The 18,342-nt window shown below is 44.2% G+C and overlaps 2 protein-coding genes across 2 annotated transcripts; one reads left to right on the top strand and one right to left on the bottom strand.

Moving 5' to 3' along the window:
- Nucleotides 1-7,131: 7,131 nt before the first annotated feature.
- On the bottom strand, nt 7,132-12,716 carry LOC120847624 (BEN domain-containing protein 5-like). The gene is made up of 7 exons (XM_042293338.1): nt 11,780-12,716; nt 10,844-11,035; nt 10,637-10,761; nt 9,054-9,405; nt 8,858-8,928; nt 8,332-8,551; nt 7,132-7,259 (listed from the first exon to the last, which is right to left on the bottom strand). Exons 2-7 carry the CDS (start codon nt 11,031-11,033, stop codon nt 7,132-7,134), a joined length of 1,086 nt encoding a protein of 361 aa, XP_042149272.1. The 5' UTR covers nt 11,034-11,035; nt 11,780-12,716.
- LOC121837598 lies at nt 12,441-18,128 on the top strand. The gene is made up of 2 exons (XM_042293251.1): nt 12,441-12,511; nt 14,823-18,128. Exon 2 carries the CDS (start codon nt 14,934-14,936, stop codon nt 17,304-17,306), a length of 2,373 nt encoding a protein of 790 aa, XP_042149185.1. The 5' UTR covers nt 12,441-12,511; nt 14,823-14,933; the 3' UTR covers nt 17,307-18,128.
- Nucleotides 18,129-18,342: the final 214 nt, after the last annotated feature.

Genomic DNA, 18,342 nt, shown 5'->3' with positions numbered 1-18,342 from the left:
GGTGGCGCTGCCGCCAGATGGCTTCACAGACTGGCGCGCCGCCGCAATGAGAACTCCAGAGAAAACGAAACCGAAACCACGCAACGTACGTTGGTACGCATTGCAGTCGGAGTGGTGCGGTTGCGCTGGGTTCACAGCATGAAGTGCTGCCGGTGCTGCGCCATTAAGTACTTCAATAGTTATGCGTCGTATCTCGTGGGAACAAAGTTTCACAGTTTTTCACCTCCCCGATGTTTTGTGGGACAGCGACAACGATGAACCCCTGCCGCACTACGCGATAAATTTAGTCTCCCGATCATATCTGCCACTGTGTCGGCACGGCTGACATATTCTGTACCGCCGCTTTGCGCTCTGCGCTTGTTTTCGTACCAGTGACGCCTACATCTGTTACCGCCGAAGGGACGAACTCAAATGCCATCCCACACTCGCGGGTATCAGTATGCCCGAGTGCTTTTGAAGCGGCCCAGAATTTATTTAGTTATCGCTCTCCAAAGGTTGCCTCAGACGTCAAAATCAGCCAAAAAGGGGGCGTTTCCACAAATTCGGGCATACGCGCCGTCAATTGTACCATCAATGGCGACACTCAGCAGTCTATAATTCATTATAAGGAATCTCCTCTAGGTCTATGACGGATAGGCCCGAGTGCTTTCGAAGCGGTTCAGTATTTATTTAGTTTTCACTCCCCAAAGGTGGACTCGGACGGGAGAGGCCCTTTCGAGCGCACGACACTAGAGTACAGTGAACTAGAATAGGAGTAGTGGAAAACTAGCCGGCCTCCAGGTGAGGCGCTTCGTGTAGAACCTACCAGGTGGCGCTGGTGTTCGATTCCTGAGCACTCCTGCCAGCGAAGCTCGCGCCAAGAGTAGCTGTTTTTGATCTTAGCGGTTCATTAGTGTCGCCTTTGTATGCTTCATGGGTGTTTCAACGTGTATGAATAAATTGGTTAAAGCTTACTTCCACGATTGAAAACCGGGGTAACCAGTCTTGCATGCTGGCGCGTAGCGCTGCGCATCCGTCTTCTTTCTCTTCGTTTTCATTGCTTAGCGACAAAACTCGAACCTATGTAATCGCGATGCCAAGCACTTGATATTCACACAAAAAAAATTGCAAAAACGACCATAGACACTACAGAAACCATCCGAGAACGTACACGACGCCATATCCCATGTTACAGTAGCCATGTCCTCCGGATTTCGACAACAGCGCCACTCGCGGCAGTCTGCACTTCTGGCTTCACACGGCCGATGGGACGCCGCCGACATTTTTTCCACTGCCCCTTTATTCTAGTTCAGTGTAACTAGAGCGCCGACGTTAGAACGCGCGACTCGAGAGCGCTGCGAAAGGAGCGCGCTTACCATTAGAGTGCACGTCACAAGAGCGCATGACCAGTAGAGCGCATGTCACGAGATTGATTACCTTGTCCGAAAAAGAAGCTTTATTGTACGCAAACACTTTAAAGCACACAGAACCACTTGACGATCGGCTGGGTGCAGGAGCCGAGATTGAATGTTATTTCGAATGGTGAAGTTGTGTACATTAGGAAGTGACTTCATACTCAACCATAACCACATTTTCTGAGTTCCAAGTTTGCGAAGCGCTGCTCAACAACACAAGGTGCACCTCACTAGACTGTTTTTTTCTACCACACAAACTTATGGTGTAGTGGAAAGTCATCACTGGGGCCACTAACTTTAGCGCGTCGGTGTCGCATTGGCAATGACAGCATTCACAAACACGTTATGAAAGTGCGTCACACACCGCTAACAAATAAATGCGCCCCGCAAACTCAATAATAAGCGGCCGCATCATCGACGTCTGTCCTGAGCCGGCTTTGCATGCCATTCGTGCCTTCTTTTTCTGGACAGCATCTCCGTCGCAGTGCACACCGATGTTGCGATCGCCGGGTAGAAGCTGGCCGTGTAGTTTCCGCTTCTTTTTTGTTGCGCGAGCGCTTGATGCAGCCCAACGCACCACCGTCTTCCATAGCTCTGTTGCAAATCGCGGTCGTCTCAACCACCAGCATGGTCGACACCGGCGTGCGACGTCCTTTTGTGGCGTAGGTGCAGCCCATGTATAGTACAATGGTTTGTTTTAGGCTTCATCTATAGCAGTCTGAAGAGTCTAGGACATTTCGGTGCTCGAAACATTCGGTGTGCGGAGTTTTTGTTGCATGGTCGTGGAACATAAAGCGACACAAAGAGTCGCTTTTGTCTTTATTTTACGATTATTGTTTGCCCGAACTTCATAAAAAAATGTCATCTTCTCTTTCTGCTCGACTTTTTAGCAGACACCACCGCCCCACGGGGGTTAGAGCATGTGTCTTCTCGCCTCCGACCACAATGAATAAACTTGCACCCCCGTGTAGCGTCTTTTGCGAAGCCGGGATCAGGGACTGCAATGATGCTCGACGATTCCTCAGAAGCGTTGCTAGCAACGCCGATTAGGTCACAAAGCAGTGAGCACACGCGTTTTGTAAATAAAAGGGGTCCACATTACCCTTTGTGCATGATTATATTTCTTTTGAAGGCAGCTGGCCTCAGACTCTTACTTTATTACGTATATTATATATACGACGACTCACCTGTGATACGTGGGCGTTATAGTATTTGGGAGGGCTAGAAACTGGCATTTTTTCCGGAATATATTATTATCAAGCCACACATGCGAATAACTTCATATGCGTATGCTTATGCACGTTACATACCTATCATCCAGACATATTTATGACAAATCTTAATAAAGATGTCCTAGACGTATATTCTAACCTTTAGAATATTAAAGCATGCTATTGCCAGAAATGACGGGCCGTTTACACCGAAATATCCGTGTACCTTACGTCTTTTATGAACATGTCCTCATAGGATCACAGAGGCAAATAATTGCTTAATTACACGTATCGTATATTTTCATCTCGATAATTACATCCCTTATATTTTATGCGCCACTGCCGCCACAATATTTGAACATTCAAATGTCCGCAATGCCTGCTGGAAAGCTCAGCTATTTGAACTTCTAAACGTGTATTTACACAAAAATCTCCATGCAGCAAAAAGTCCTTGCACCGAAAAGTCCGTGCTCCGAAATGTCGGCACCGAAACGACCTACACCGAAACGTCCTACACTGAATTGTTCGGATCCACAGTCTGAAGAATCCAACAACCTTGCGAATAAAGACAGAGCCATTTGACTCTCCTTGTATTTTTCTAAATTTGTAAAACGCCAAGTATCTGGGTTCATCAGAGATTTAAGCCATAACTGCAGCGACTGGCGGCTTCATAATAATATATAAAAACAAAACTTATGCAAACTTTCACAAGAGCGGTCGTTGAAACAGGGCGCTTTCGCACTACCCCATGCCGCCCGCGCTTAAAAATATTGAATTTAAGAAAAAAAAAAAAAAAGAGGCAATACTGGAACGGGGTGTGCGTGATTCATGCTGAAAGCGAGGACGGGGGGTGCACTTATCATTCTTCTTTGTTCAGTATACCAGGAACTCTGTGATAACGTTATTGCCCCGTTCAAGGTTTTCGAAACGCACAATGGGGGGGGGGGGGGGGGGGGGGGGGGTCGCTTTAGAGCCTGCTTGGGGAATTTCTTCGGGTCGCTGAGGTGGGGCCTGATGGAAGTAGGACATCCGGACGCTACAAGCTGTTCCAGCCGATGCACTGCTGTGAGGGTTTCATTAGCAAAGCGCACACGAAGGCTCCCTAAGTTTCATATGACTTCTCGCTTTTTGGCGCGCATCGCTGCACCAAATCCGAATGCCACGTGTCACTTTTCCCAGCACTGAGTCACCCCCGATGTCTCATGGTATCGAGGCGCTCGAGGGGGAAGGGGGGGAGAGGAGTCTCCAATGCGTTCTTTCTTGTGTTTGGGTTCAATGTTTCAAGCCCAAGTCTGTAAATAATGGGGAGGCTTGGGAGAAAGCTTCGAAAGCCACACAGCTTCTTGTGCAAATCGTGATTGATTTGAGCCTGAGCTACGAACTACGTGCATAATGAAATGTCCGAAAATATTTGTACCCTTTTTTTATCCCTTTCATCGCCTCATCTAAAACTTTTTGGTTTTCTCGTGCGTAAATGACATCTTTAAAACAATTGTGAGCTTGGATGTTCCCTACTTTAGACAAGCTTAGTAGCACAAGTGTGACACAAATAGGCGGCGCACACCAAGTCACTGAGCCAGAAACTTTCTGGTTGTCGCGGGGTAGTCAGCACTGCATAGTGTACGCGTGCTTGTCCTCATGCGACTACCATTATATTGCCGGAGAAAAGCAGTTCTTTTCTTGGTCCTGACATTTAATTGAAAATAGGGCATAGAATATAGTTGTCCTTCGATGCAAAAGGAACTATTTCCAAAAACGAGAAACGATCTCCAAATACTATTTTAAAGCATTCAATTAAACGGCTTTGATGAAATGGCGTTTGATTCAATAACGTTCGATGAAATGGCTTCGATGAGACAACCTTCGATGAAGTGTCCGGACCCAATCACCATCATTAATTTGAAATACGAGTTCATCTTTCCTACCTTGCTCAGTCCACGGATAAAACCACCTCATCTGGTTGGTTGCTAATATCAATGACCTAACTTGATTATAACTGCCATCAGTGACGTTTTTGCGGTGGCCCGTGACCTGCTTCTCTGTTTCTGTTTATTATTTGTAATTATTTGTTACAGATGCACAGACTATTTTGGCAGTGTATTTACCTTCCGCTCTATAACGACTTCGGGCCACGAGAGCGCATTCGATAAACAAGTACACAAAAGTAGTAATTGTGGTCGCGTTGTAAACTCTATCCCTTGCTTAATCATGTATACAATGCGTAGGAAGAAACGCGTTGACAGCAATATAAGGGGAGAAGCTTGGAGAATTGTTAAGCGGGCGTTGGTTTTTAAAAGCCGGGGATCTTGAAGATGTGTGACAGAACGCGGGGGTTTGCGGCAGGGGTATGGAAACGGGGCTTTCGGATTTGGATTATTTCTTAAACTAATCATGTAATGGGGCAGAATCTTAAATGTCGGCGAGGAGCACTTTATTCTGTCAGGAAGACCCGGCTTGCTTTTGTAAGTAAACGACCGTTGAATCAGATAACAGACATACACTGGATTCTTCTGTAGCTTCGAAAAGCCACGTTACGTTCTCCGCTCAAACCGTGACATTGGACTTTAAAAATATGTGGAACAGAAAAAACGATCAGATAGAAAAGCTACACGGACTGAGTGTATCTCCGTTTCACCATAACTTTGTAAACGGCGAAAGCTACGATCCCCGTTGGCCAATCAGAGCAAGGGAGCGACGCATGAGACAGCTCTCCGTGGGAGGATTGTGTGGATCGTGTTTCAATGGTACATCGTCAAGTGCTTTGCTCCGATGCCCCGATTGGCTCACGAGGGTCGTAGCTTTATATCCTGTGTTCGGAGGACTGGCTCTCACAACGGTTGAACGACCACTTAACGCCTCGCCTTGTCCTGTGCGGAAGGTACTCCGTGATAATGGTTTTGTCAGGTTCGACATTCTGACAATATACAATGACTCTTTTGTGAGCTGCTTGGAGATGTCTTCGGGGTAATCCGGGAAGTAAGGCATACTGCTTTGGTTCAAGATTATGTTCTGTATACCCAGGGATGGATCACACCGGACGCTGCAAGTCGTTCCAGCCAATGCAGCGCTGCGAGCGCTTCATTTGGGCTCGTGCTCCGCGTGTGCCCACACTCAGCGCATGTCACGTGTCACACACTCAGAACTTATTTACCTCAGATGGCTCGTAGCGTCCGCTGCGGTCCATTTTAAGGTGGAACGGATCGTAACAGAGTACGCTGCTTTGTGTTCGCGAATAATGGATCGCTTAGAGTGGTTCATTGGTAAATCCTGCTTGAGTTCAGCCTGAGCTCGCAAACTCTGGACACAATAAAACTATGTGGCGTAGAAATAAAAGCTTCTGAAAATGTCGGTATCGTTTTTCTTTTTTTACTTGTAACTTTTGTTATTGCTTGGGACCGAGTTCGGCCCTGTGAGCTGTTTGCCGCACTGTAAATTTGTCCAGTTATTAGAGAGTGTAATGATTTTTATGTAGGTGATAGGCCCTCTTAGGTAGAACATATCAGAAATAGTTCAATGCTATATCTTGAAGACATTGCCAGATAACAACTCACAAATATTGGGTAAAAATGTCAAAGTTGCCTAGTTCGTGTATTTCGAAGCGCTGCATTTTGCATGGAGACAAAATAATGCAACATATTAATGGAACACCACGCGATATAGTGTAAAATATTTTCCTCGAGAAAAAAAGGAAAACGAAGTTTTCTTTTAATTGCACGCTGAAGTTGGGGAACTTTTCACATTGAAGCACGTTTGAAGCGTTGTAAATATTTTCAGTTATAAAACTCGAGTAAAAAAATATTTTTGATGATTTACCGTTCCGGAAAGAATATACAGAAAAAAAATTCAACGCTATATCTAGAAAATATTACGAGATATGCACTCGCAAACATCAGATACAAATATCAAAGTTACACGCACGCACACACGCACGAAGGTACACAACCCTGCTGGAAAAAAGAGCTAAAATCTCATTCATTTTTGCACCAAAACCAATGTGCATGAATGAGCAACCCGATGAAACTTGAATGTGAAATTACCCTAGAAACCCACAAGCTGAATATAGAAAATGAGACAAAATGGATATGTATTTCGGTGCGAAAATGAATGTGCCCGAATGAGCAAAATAGGCAGACTGCCATGAGCGGTTATGTGCTTTGTAAGGAGGATTCAATCGCTTTGAATGAGAATGCAGGATAGAAACGAATAAGCATCAATGAGCTGAAGAAGTGAAAATCCAGCAGCAGTAATGTGAAATTTTAAGGGATTTGTATGTTATGCTCATTGAATTTTTAATATTATTTCAATGGCAGAAAATATCGCGGGAAAGGTCTACTGTAGCTGCTTTTAATGCGGCAAGCACACTAAAAAACAGCTACAGCAAACCTACCTTGCGGCGAAGTGAGAGACACTCCAGTGTTGAAACACAAATTTTACTTTTCTGAAATAATACATGTGGAAACATAGGAAGCGTCGTCCTTGACAAGCATAGTTCCAGAGACACTTGGTCCGTTATTCTTGGTCAGTACCTAGCGCATGCCGCACGTCACGGCCAGGTCACGTACGGCGCTGTTTATGTGTGTGGTCATTGCTGCCATCCGCTCAGCCAACACATCGCCACTGGCGCCATGTTCACGTAGCCAGTCCTCATAGCATGCTGGAAAAAAAAATGCAACTATTAAACTCTGCATAATTTTGACAGAGAAATTTGTAATATTTAAAACAACCTAAGTGTGGGGTAATTTTAATCTTGCAGTATGCAGATATCTTTTTATCTTTTATATAAATAAAAAAAATGAGATACGTCTATCCTTTAGTTTATATTTGTGGGCATGACGGACATAGACGGCTGGATAACTGTCAGAATATGTCGACAAATTACAAATATATGGCAATTAACTTTTTATTTAGTGGTTTAATGAGGCATGTTGCAATCAGGCACGTAGCCAGGATTTTGTTTTGGGGGGGGGGGGGGCGCCCATGACAAATTGATGCATGAGGGGGAGGGGGGAGAGGAGGTCCCAACAAAATGTAAGATTTCGGGGGGGGGGGGGGGTGGCGGGCCTCATGGGGGCCCCCCAAAATAGCCATTATTACAGGCTAACCCAATTTCGACAATTCGTAAAAATTTGTCGCTTTGAAACGTTCATTGTTAAAATTTTCTTTTTCGTTGCCTAACTCAAGAACTGCGCACCAAAAAGAATCTGGGAAGTTTTGCCGATAATGGTCCATAGAAAAGTGACAGTTGTTTTAGTCATCTCGTCACTATCTGTACAGCATATCCTCGGTAGTTGCTCCACAGTCAACCACCAATTGCAACATGCCCATTAAACCATTTTTTAACAGGTTTTGGTTAGTTAGTCAATACAGGTGATGGTTATCCACCCATGTAAAAATTATGGAAGAAAAAATGCCCTGCATATTTAAAAGATGCCTAGTTAAATGCATGCAACTTTTACCGAAAAAAATCTAGCGCTAGCTACTGTGAAATATAATATACCAAACAGGTAAAAATAAATGTTCAAAAGGTTCGATGCGCTGCACATTATTTCGTGTAGTATTTTTTTTAGTAACATCTCCAAAATCTCCATTTGTTGGTTATATTAATCTGTTGCTTCTTCTTCACCTTGTAGTCAGGTCATGAGAAATATGGCGGCCCTGTTGAATGTAATCAGTTAGTGATAAAACGGAGCAAACACGGAAAGTGCCGTAAACTACAAGCTACTCACCTTCCAGCACATTAAGTTTTGTTGGAGTCAGTGGTGGCTTCGCAGCACCTCCATCATTTATCAAACGGTTAGACACCTTGCCACTCGTAGATCGATTTTTCAAAATATTGCGTCCCCATATGGCAGTAGCCAGACTCCTCACAAACTTGGACTCTTTTTTTTGTCGCTGACAGGTGACCCATTGGTCCAAACTAAGGGTAACACTGTCATTTACACAGACCTGCAAATGAAGCAGAGCAATGGATATAAATAAAAACAATAAAGGCTTCATTTGTAATCCTACGAAGCTGTTGGAAATGACAGCAAGTACACAAACTTCAAATTAACCGACAGTTCAAGCCAGCTTTATTTCATGACCACAATCTTAAAACATTGATCGGCCATTTTCTAATTGCAGATTTTAAGAGCAGATATAAATCTAGCTTGTGGCTTCTTTATAATTTTGTCCTTTCCAGTACTTTGTCAAAATATTAAAAAAACTAAAACGGCAACCACAGGCTATAAAAAATTTGCTACATCAGCTTACCGTTCTTCCGTCAGTTCTGAGTTTAGCCTTCTTCACGATATCATGCTTGGTGTTTGCATTTATTGAGCATCCTTGACGGCGCAAAAAAAAGAAGAAAAAAAAACTAAGTTAAACATTTTAAATCACCATGGTTGTCTTAGGCTGTTTTTTTTTTTTTTTTGTAAAATTCATGCTTCAGAAGGAAAGAGATACGCACCTGCTCCAGTGCTCTCGAGCTTTGATTTGATGCTGTTTACACCCTCAAGAATCACATCCAGAATGTCTGTGTTTTTGGCCTCTCTTGTCCGCATCTTTTCAACGTCTTCCTTAAGTTCCCTTGTAGTTTTTTTTAGGGCAAGATACTTCTGATGGAGATCGTCGTACAACTTTTTGGGAACAACAGCACCATCATCCCCACTGTCTGTATCACTGTGGCTTTCGTACCTGGCATGCTTGGCACTCCGAGCCTCTGGGAAAAGTGGGTTCTTGCGCTTCTGAGACAACTTTTCTGAAATTATTTGCTTCATCTTTGCTGTTGCTTCTCTTGTACGATTCAATTTCTGCTGAGCCTGCACTATTACAAGCACCATGTAGGGAAAGCTCCAGCATCTTTTGATTTCATTGGCGGTCACATTTTCATGGACACTCTTGTCAAAATAATAATTGTAATTTACACCAACATTTCTTTGCTCTGCCAAAGAAAAATTTAGTATATAATTGCAATAAGGATTTCTTCCAATACAATTTATGTTTTCAATCACAGCAAATTATATAGAAAATTAGTAATTTTTGTGTAAAACTCAATTATGCAGTTTCTTAAATGAAATTTTAGAAAGAAAATCAGGTGACGGATTGTCTGGGTGCTATTCTCACTGCATTACTGCACTCGGCTTATCAAGCCTTTGAGAAACATCACTAGTATGTTGACTAATTAACGAAAATCTGTAAATTAACTGTTTGGGGCTATGTTGCAATTGTAGTTAAGCAAACCATTGTTAGGGTACTATCGAATTGAAACAATCTGCAAAAGGGCAACAAGCTTTTAGATATTCAGAGCTGAAATTACGCCTTTTGTGTCCTGGTTAAAAAACTGCATACTGGAAGGAGCGCGTTATGTTGCGCTCACATAGTCGTTTTGGTCTGGCTTGCGGGTTTTCAGTCAAGCCATGAAAGGCAAAATTTATATCTAAAAACTTGTAGCCTTTTATAAATTGTTCAAATTCGGCAAGGCTTTAATAATAGCTCCATTTAAAAGTGCAATTGCAGCACTGTCTAATAAACGGTTCTAATGTCAACCAATCACAATAATTATAAGGACAACATCCACATACATACCTATTACCTTTTCGTTTTTCTTAATAGAGAAAAAGAACAAAAATTGTTATATATTGTTTTACACTAGACAAGATGTATCAGTCATACTTAACCTCATTTCTCTGAATATTACAGAAAATTTGTAATCTTCCAAGGTGTGCTTTAAAACTATATGGGGGAATAAATAATGAACTACAGTACCAAAAAACCGAACAGACTAAATGGAAAAACAATATAATTTTAATTTCAACCAGAAACCAGCTAAAATCAGTTTTTTTTGTGAAGTATCAATTTTCATACTTTAATCTGTATTTACCTGTTAAGGCCATTGTTTTATTCAGTTACCACTTGTAGTGACATTTAGTCTTTTATTTCATAGTGTAAATAATTTTTCGTGGCAACACAGCTCATTTGTACATATTATGTGAAGGCACCGGAGGGGTTCTATGATAGTTCTAAAAGGATAAGCAGCAACAAAATGCTTGCCATTTCGACCCGAAGAGCTGCTTGGTCGTCTTCCGAACTGCTGTGCTCAACAACCTGGTCAAGGACTTTAGGTAGAGGGATCCTCTTGCCCCTTTTGATCCTCTCCTCGATCGACGACTTTGAGTCTGCAAAGTGGTACACACAATAACATATAGGGCAAGTCTCCTCTGGTGTGCTGCTGTGAGGAACTGCATTGATATATATCACCTGCCAAAAGTAGTATTTGGGCTTTAAAACAGCCCGGCTCCCCTCCGTCTGGAGTCAACAAAGCATCATAGAGGTGACCCTTCTTGTAGTCATCCTCACTTCTCGGTTCAAAGTTTTTAATTGCAGATGTACTGATGATAGTCTTAGGTCGTTCTGTTCCAGTAAAATATTGCACATATGCGAAATTCATCTCTGTAAGAAAAGAATACAATCGAATTTAATGTGAAGTAATCGCATTATGTTCAAACAATTCCAACCGTCACATCCGCATGTGGTGGAGAAAATGTGGCTGATCAGCGAGGTAATTTATTACACAAACAAAGCACCAAGGCAAGACGAGACTACACCAATTCCCGATTAATATTTTTATAGTAATTATACGCCTTAATCAGCCGTGACAGCGTGCGGTCTAGAGAAGCTCGTTCTAACGAACGCAGTTTTAGCGAAAACAGTTTCTTCGAGCTGCCTCGAAAGTCGAAACTCGGTTTCGAGAAGATGGCAACCCCCGGCATGCTGCTTCCGATGTTTCTCTGATTCATCAGCCTAGCTTGCCGAGTACTCAGCGATGAACCCTTGTAGGTGCGTGCTCGAACTTGAGATTAACATTCCTTCGAGCGACAGCGAGCGCGCGTAGCATGGTTTGCTTGCAAGTGTAGGTTCCCGCCGTGCACACATCGCATTTCTCTAAACCACACTTCGATAAAACGTACTCTTTTCGCTTTATATATAAATATGAAAGAAGTAGAAGAAGAAGAAGAAGAAGACGAAAAAGAAGTGAGAGAAAAAAAAAAAAACGCGTGCAACGCAGTTTCGTTTCGCCGATCCAACCATGCGCCGGCGCAAACTGCTGCCTGAATCGCAGTTTCGTTTCGCCGATCCAACCATGCGCCGGCGCAAACTGCTGTTGAACTATATTTTACTGCAATAAAATCTTACCCTTTCTTCCTGTAGGAATAGATGTCCTGCGGTCTTTTCAGCAACTGAAAGCTCATACGCAGCAGGTGATGCAACCAAAACTAGCAGCTCAACTGGCTCAACCGGCTCAACTGAAACCGCGCGCCGACTCCGGCTGGCCATATGGCGAGACGGCCACCTAACACCCATGGCAAATACAGAAGAGAAGGATAACTCTAATAAAAAAAAATTAAGTTTCATTTTACAACTTAGAATTATATTTAGTTCAGGACGTTGTTATTAGCACTATAGACTGTAAAGATGGTTTTGTTTACAATGCGGTTTATGGCGCGATGGCGTGCGTTTCACGTTTTCGAAGTACCCAGGTCCCCGGGTAGCCATCCCGCCAATCCCGCTACTACAGCCACTGTACCGCTACTAATCCCGCTTCCCGCTCTTCCCGCGTCATTCTTCGCCATTATTGCTCGTCAAACAAGCGCTACGCCGATTCTGCCGAAACTTCTGCATATGAAACGGCATTATGGCCAGTAAGCAGCGGCCGAAGCAATACCGACGTTACCTGGCACCTTTATCCGAAGAGAGCGTGCCGCGGTCGACGCGTGCTCGGTGGCATCAGACCGAAAAGGTAGGCTTTTATAGTCGGTGAACCGTAAGATTTTATTGACGAAATCTTTTTGTTGTCAGATTCTTGCTGAAGGCGCCCCGCGACCTTTGGAGCAGAAGTCAGCTGCGCAGTCTCACAATCGTGGAGATGTGAGTTTGTTCATTTCAAGCGTTACTTCATGCATGGTCTTTCGTTGTTAAATACCGTGTGCGTTCGCTCTCGTCTTTCTCTGTATCGAGCCACTGCTTCCAACCTCCGGCTCCTATGCTTTGCTGCAGTGCTTCTGGGCTGGGCTTTGTGAGCGAATATCTGACGAATAGGCGATGAAGCTCGCCCGACGGCGCTCGATGTGCGCGTGCGCCCCGGGGCGAGCTTCGTCGCTTTTTGAACACAAATATGGCAAAACTTGCAACTTGCTTTTTGGACACAAATAGGGGAAAACTTGCACTTGTATGGGAAAACTTGCAACGAAAATCTGAAAGAAAATTCTATCATGTAAGACCCCACACGGCCCAAGACCTCAAAAGCCTTGACGATGTCAAGAACGACGACGACGACGTCTTGGAAATCGAAGACGTCTTGGGCGCCTTAGATTGAAATCTTTGGAATACGGACAAAAAATTTAAGAAAGCGCGAAATTGACGTGTGGTGCTACTCGATCGAACATATAATGTCCCTATAACCTAAACTCATACTGTGCGTGCCGTTCTTTCTCATGTTCAAGCTTTCTTAATTTTTGTCAAATACTGTAAAACGTTTTTATTGTGCGGCCTTTATATTTTTTAAATCCGGCTGGGACCATCATGGCTTGCACGTGACGTCAAAGCTGCTCTTCTTGCTGGTGGTGAAAGCGTGCCGTTAATGCACTGGAAGCTGCGCCGACTCGTTTCCGCCCGCTGGTAACGCTTGTTTTTTGGTTGTAGAATTAGTACTGTAAAGGCTATGCACCACCACCAGAGAGGATCAAATTATGTTGGTGCAGGCTATTCCAGGGGTCCAAATCCAGGCCTTTAAAGGTTGGATTATTTGTGTACGGTTAAACTAAGTTCTAAATCTTTTCTAATTAGTGAAATTGTGGCTCGCGAGCAGCAATAGTTTTACAGCATCTGTTTCATGGGGTCCATCTTGTGGGGAAGGAGGATGCCCTGCAAGAGCACGTTCTTCAGAGCATGAAACATAATTTTCACGTGCCTTCCCGCTCGACTGCTGGTTTAATCTACAGGGTGAAACAAGGAGACGGCAGGCTCTTTAAATCGACCGGAAAATTCGGTTTCTTAACCTATCGCGCTACGACTTTGTGCAGCGTTGCCCACAGATGGTGCATTTTTTTTGTAAAATTTGCAAAGAGCGAACTTACCTGAGGAAGAAGTAAAGAAAGAAAAAGGCTTAGCTCCTATGGAAACGCAGCGAAGCCACCGGTCTTCAAACACGGCGCCGTTGCGCACGGGAGACAAGAGATGGCGCAAGCGGTCGCGACGCCAACTGCCTCCAACGAACGAGCAGACGACGCCGAGAGCCGGCGTATTTAGCAGACAAGGAACTGCAGTTCCTCGTTGTTACCGCGTCTGTTTTTGTTTCTGCGACTGTCGCCGCCTGCGGAACGAGTGTTGCTTTTGAGTCGAAAAGATTGTCTGCTGACGCTGGCACTCGGCGCCGTGTGCTCGTTCGTTGACGGCGTTCGTTGCGCCATCTCTTGTGTCCCGTGCGAAACGGCGCCGTGTTGTTTGAAGACCGGTGGCGTCGCTGAGTTTCCGTCGGAGCTAAGCCTTTTTCTTTCTTTACTTTTTCCTCAGGTAAGTTCGCTCTTTGCAAATTTTACAAAAAAAAAATGCACCATCTGTGGGCAACGCTGCACAAAGTCGTTGCGCGATAGGTTAAGAAACCGAATTTTCCGGTCGATTTAAAGAGCCTGCCGTCTCCTTGTTTCACCCTGTAGATATGAGTATGTCTGCTCCTGAGCACTGAAATGGGTCTCATGTACGGTTGGTTGGTGTGGGGTAGAGTGCTGCAGAAGCTCTACCTCCTGTAGACGCTCGTTACCTCCGAAGCGCCAAAGCACAAGTGTGCTTCGGTTACGCATTCATGCTTGTGCTATCAAGGCTAGAAAGTTTTTGCTGCCGGGGGGGGGGGGGGGGGGGGGGGGGCGGGGCGGGCGGGGGGCGGGCGGGGGGGGCGGGCGGGGGGGGGGAAGTGAAGGGGGTGGGTGGGTGGAGGTGGAGGTGGAGGAGGAAGAGAGGGGCGCAGCTTCCCGTGTGGCTTCAGCCTGTCAGCGACCATGGTGCCAAATGGCTTCCGAAGGACAGTTTGCTGCACCAGCACATGTGTTGCGCTCTGAAGGTCTTTTGCAAAATATAGTGCCTGATACTGCTCGCATTGGTGTTGATGATATGCCCAATGCTATTTGATGTGAGACAGTATATTGCCTTTTTTTTATTTGTTGCTGTAAACACTCTTTTATAGGGTCCGCCATGTTCTGGACAAGGGATTGAAGCTTGTTTGACCACTGGCCACCTAAGTGAGACAGACTGCAGTGGGCCAACTTCTCGACAGAGTGAGATTTCTTTGGCTGAAATGTCACCGGTGTTGCTCTCGGGTGAAATTCCGCAAACTGAAAGTATGTGTGAGGAGGCCGAGTCTCCGTGCAGCGCAGACAGCCTTTCGAGCTTCTCAGTTAGCTCTCCGGGGAGCTCAGAGTGCGAAGAGAAGGACATTCAGAGCGAAGGAGAGCAGCCTGGCTCTCCTACTGAACATGTTTCTGATGCACCATCAGCATTCAGCGTCAAGGGTTTTGACTTGACTACTCAAATTTGCAAATGTACAACAACGACCGTAGCGGAAGTGCTTGTTCTTCTGCTGTCATTTCTTGCAAAGCACCGGCCTACTGTGTCAGCCTTGGTTGACATCCTGCAGCTCTTCAATGTCGTGTTCCAGAAGGACATCCTGCCTAGTACAAAGTACCTGTTCAACAAAGCATTTTCCAGTCCCTCCCTCATGATGCAGTATCACATGTACTGTGAGTATTGTCTAGGATATGTTGGCATCCGAGAGCAGCTACGTTTGCAACAGTCAACATGTCCACATTGCCACCAGAAATTTTCAGTGACAACTTCACCCTACTTTCTCATGTTACCCCTTGCACCACAACTAAAGTTCATGTTGGAAAATCAACCAGGGTTGGTCCAGGAACTTCAATACAGGAATGAAAAGAAACACAAAAATATATCCTGTCTTGAAGACATCTTTGATGGCACTCTGTATCAGGAACTTTCCAAACCTGGTGGCCTCTTGTCTTTCTGTAACAATTTTTCATTTTCTTTTAACACTGATGGAGCTCCAGTGTTCAAATCTTCCCGTGCCTCTGTGTGGCCTATTCATATCATGCTAAATGAACTACCACCAGTGTCCAGGGAAAAGAATTTGCTGCTGGCAGGCTTGTGGTATGGTAAGGGGGAACCAAACATGGATATGTTTCTGAAGTCGTTTGTCGATGATGCAAAGCATCTGGCTACAATAGGAGTTACATGGAAGCATGTTGATGGTACCCTTATTAATAGTAAATTCGTTGCAACCTGTTGCTGCGTAGACAGCGTTGCTCGTCCTGCGATGCAAAAGTTAATGCAGTTCAATGGCTATTATTCTTGTGGGTGGTGTTACCACCCTGGTGAGAACGTAGGTAATGTTGTCAAGTACCCTGTAGGCCCAGAATGCTACCCCGACAGGACTAATGAGACAATGGAAAAGGAAATGGAACAAGCATTTGTAACGAAGACAACCATTTTTGGTGTCAAGGGCCCGTCTGCATTGATAAACATGCCAAAGTTTGGGATAGTATCTGGGTTCGTACCAGACTACATGCATGCTGTCCTTCTTGGGGTGGTACGGCAACTAGCAGAGCTATGGTTCTCGTCTGTTGGTGAAAAGTTTTATATTGGAGAGCCCTCGACTGTAGCTAAAATTAACAAGAGATTAGAAAGGATGTTTCCCCCCAAAACTGTTTCTCGACTGCCAAGGCCCATTTCTGAGCGACGGTTCTGGAAGGCGTCGGAGTGGAAATGCTGGTTGTTGTACTATGCTTTTCCTTGCCTGGATGGCATTCTTCCAAGAAAATATCTTAAACATTTTGCTTTGCTTTCACAGAGTGTGTATGCTCTGCTCAAGGACTCTGTGACGCATACAGATGTGAATAATGCCGACCTTATGTTGACCGAGTTTGTTTGTGGGATGCAAGAGTTGTACACGAAAACGTCAATGACATATAACGTCCATCTTCTCACTCATCTGCCGAAAAGCGTAAAAGAGTGGGGCCCGTTATGGGCCCATTCTGCTTTTGCATATGAATCTGCAAACGGCTTTCTTTTAAAATTAGCAAAAGGGACACGAAAAGTACCTCTGCAAATAGCCAAGAGTTATCTTTTGTACCGCTCTGTGTACTACTTCGTTAAATGCTACATCAGGCAACAAACAGTGCAAGAGTTTTGTGAGGGCTTGCTTGGGTCAAAGCGCTTAGTGCATACAATTGAGGTGGAGAAATGCCACCTTATTAGCAAAGGCTTAAAACATGGAAGTAGCCACAATTTTTTTGGTAGCTCTGTTGTTTTACCTGGCAGTGTCTGTACTGTGTATAAAAGGGTGATTGCAGGAGGTGAGTTGTTGCACTCTAAAGAATATGGTAAATGCAAGCGTCGCAATAATTCCTTTGTACAATTGAAAAACGGGTTGGGTGGAGAAATATTGAAAATCTGTGTATACAAGGAAAATGGTGTTCACCGCTGTGTGCTACTTCTTGAAGAGTATGTCTCGTCAAGAACGCTTCATGTGACCCATGTAAATGAGTATTATTCTAAGCAGAATGTGAGGATTGTCTCAGCAGACAATGTCTTGTCAAAATTTGTTGTCATGCGGTCAGGCAACAGGTTATTTGCCAGCCTTTTGCCCAACTATTAAGAAAAGGAGTAACCATCATGTCATGTTAGTAGGTATGTTTGATTTGCCTACACCACCTGCACTGGTACTCTCAGTGTATGTACATCACTGTATCCTACTTGTTGGTGCAGACTATCTTGAGGACTCTTTAGGGGCTTGTTGTGTTTGGTCTCCAGGATCGAAATATTGTAACAAAAGGACGAGGACAGAACCACTTGTGGTGTCTGTCCTTGTTCCATTATGTGAAATGCCTTTAATCCTGGACAATGCATACCGTAATTACATTGCCCTGCACTGTACACTTTCTGCACCATGCAGGTGGGTGCAGCTAAATCAAGCATACCTACTGACATTAGCAGGGTGTCTACCAACCTAAAAAAGCTATAATTGCAAAGGAACTTTTGAGCTTCTGAAAAAGTCAGGGAAATCATGAAAAACTTAGCTAAATCTGAGAAAATGATCACTGACTTAACAGAGCCATCTATGTAGCATTTTGTTTAGAGGGAAACAGCCATATGGTTTTGGCGTCAGCCTTTCTTGGCATGTGCGTCCCTCCTGCCGCACGGAACTACAAGTGTAGCTAGTTCTGAAGTTTCACATGTAAAAGAAAACCTAGAAAAGTCTGCGAATTTGACATGTAATAGTTTGGTAGACACCATGATTAAGCAATAATGTAGGGATAATTGCTCTTTGGGAGAAGTCTGTTTTCATAAAGATGAAGGTGACTAGGGCTGTATTAAACAAGAACACGTACAATGGGTTACTGTATGCAAAATGCTTTACTTTTGTACTGTGAAAGGTTGCAGCTTCCAGTTAAAATAAAGCATTGTATTTGAAAGAGCAGTTGTGATATTCTTGTGTACCAGTACCTACTACTGCTTTACAGGCTGCTGCAAGTTTGTTCCCTGCATGAAAATCTGAATGTTCATACGATTGGGACTTCAGTTCTACTCGGGGCACTATAAAAAAAAAAATCTTGTGCCATACGAAAGCCAATTATACCAATGATTTTCAGGTTGGCATAATAGTGAGCATAGATAGTTGTGCGACTGGGGGA

This window comes from Ixodes scapularis, unplaced genomic scaffold, assembly GCF_016920785.2.
Source record: "Ixodes scapularis isolate PalLabHiFi unplaced genomic scaffold, ASM1692078v2 PGA_scaffold4__175_contigs__length_147842914, whole genome shotgun sequence".
Lineage (NCBI taxonomy): Eukaryota > Metazoa > Arthropoda > Arachnida > Ixodida > Ixodidae > Ixodes > Ixodes scapularis.
The sequence above is the reverse complement of the archived record's forward strand: the minus strand, read 5'-3'. Positions and strand labels throughout refer to the sequence as shown.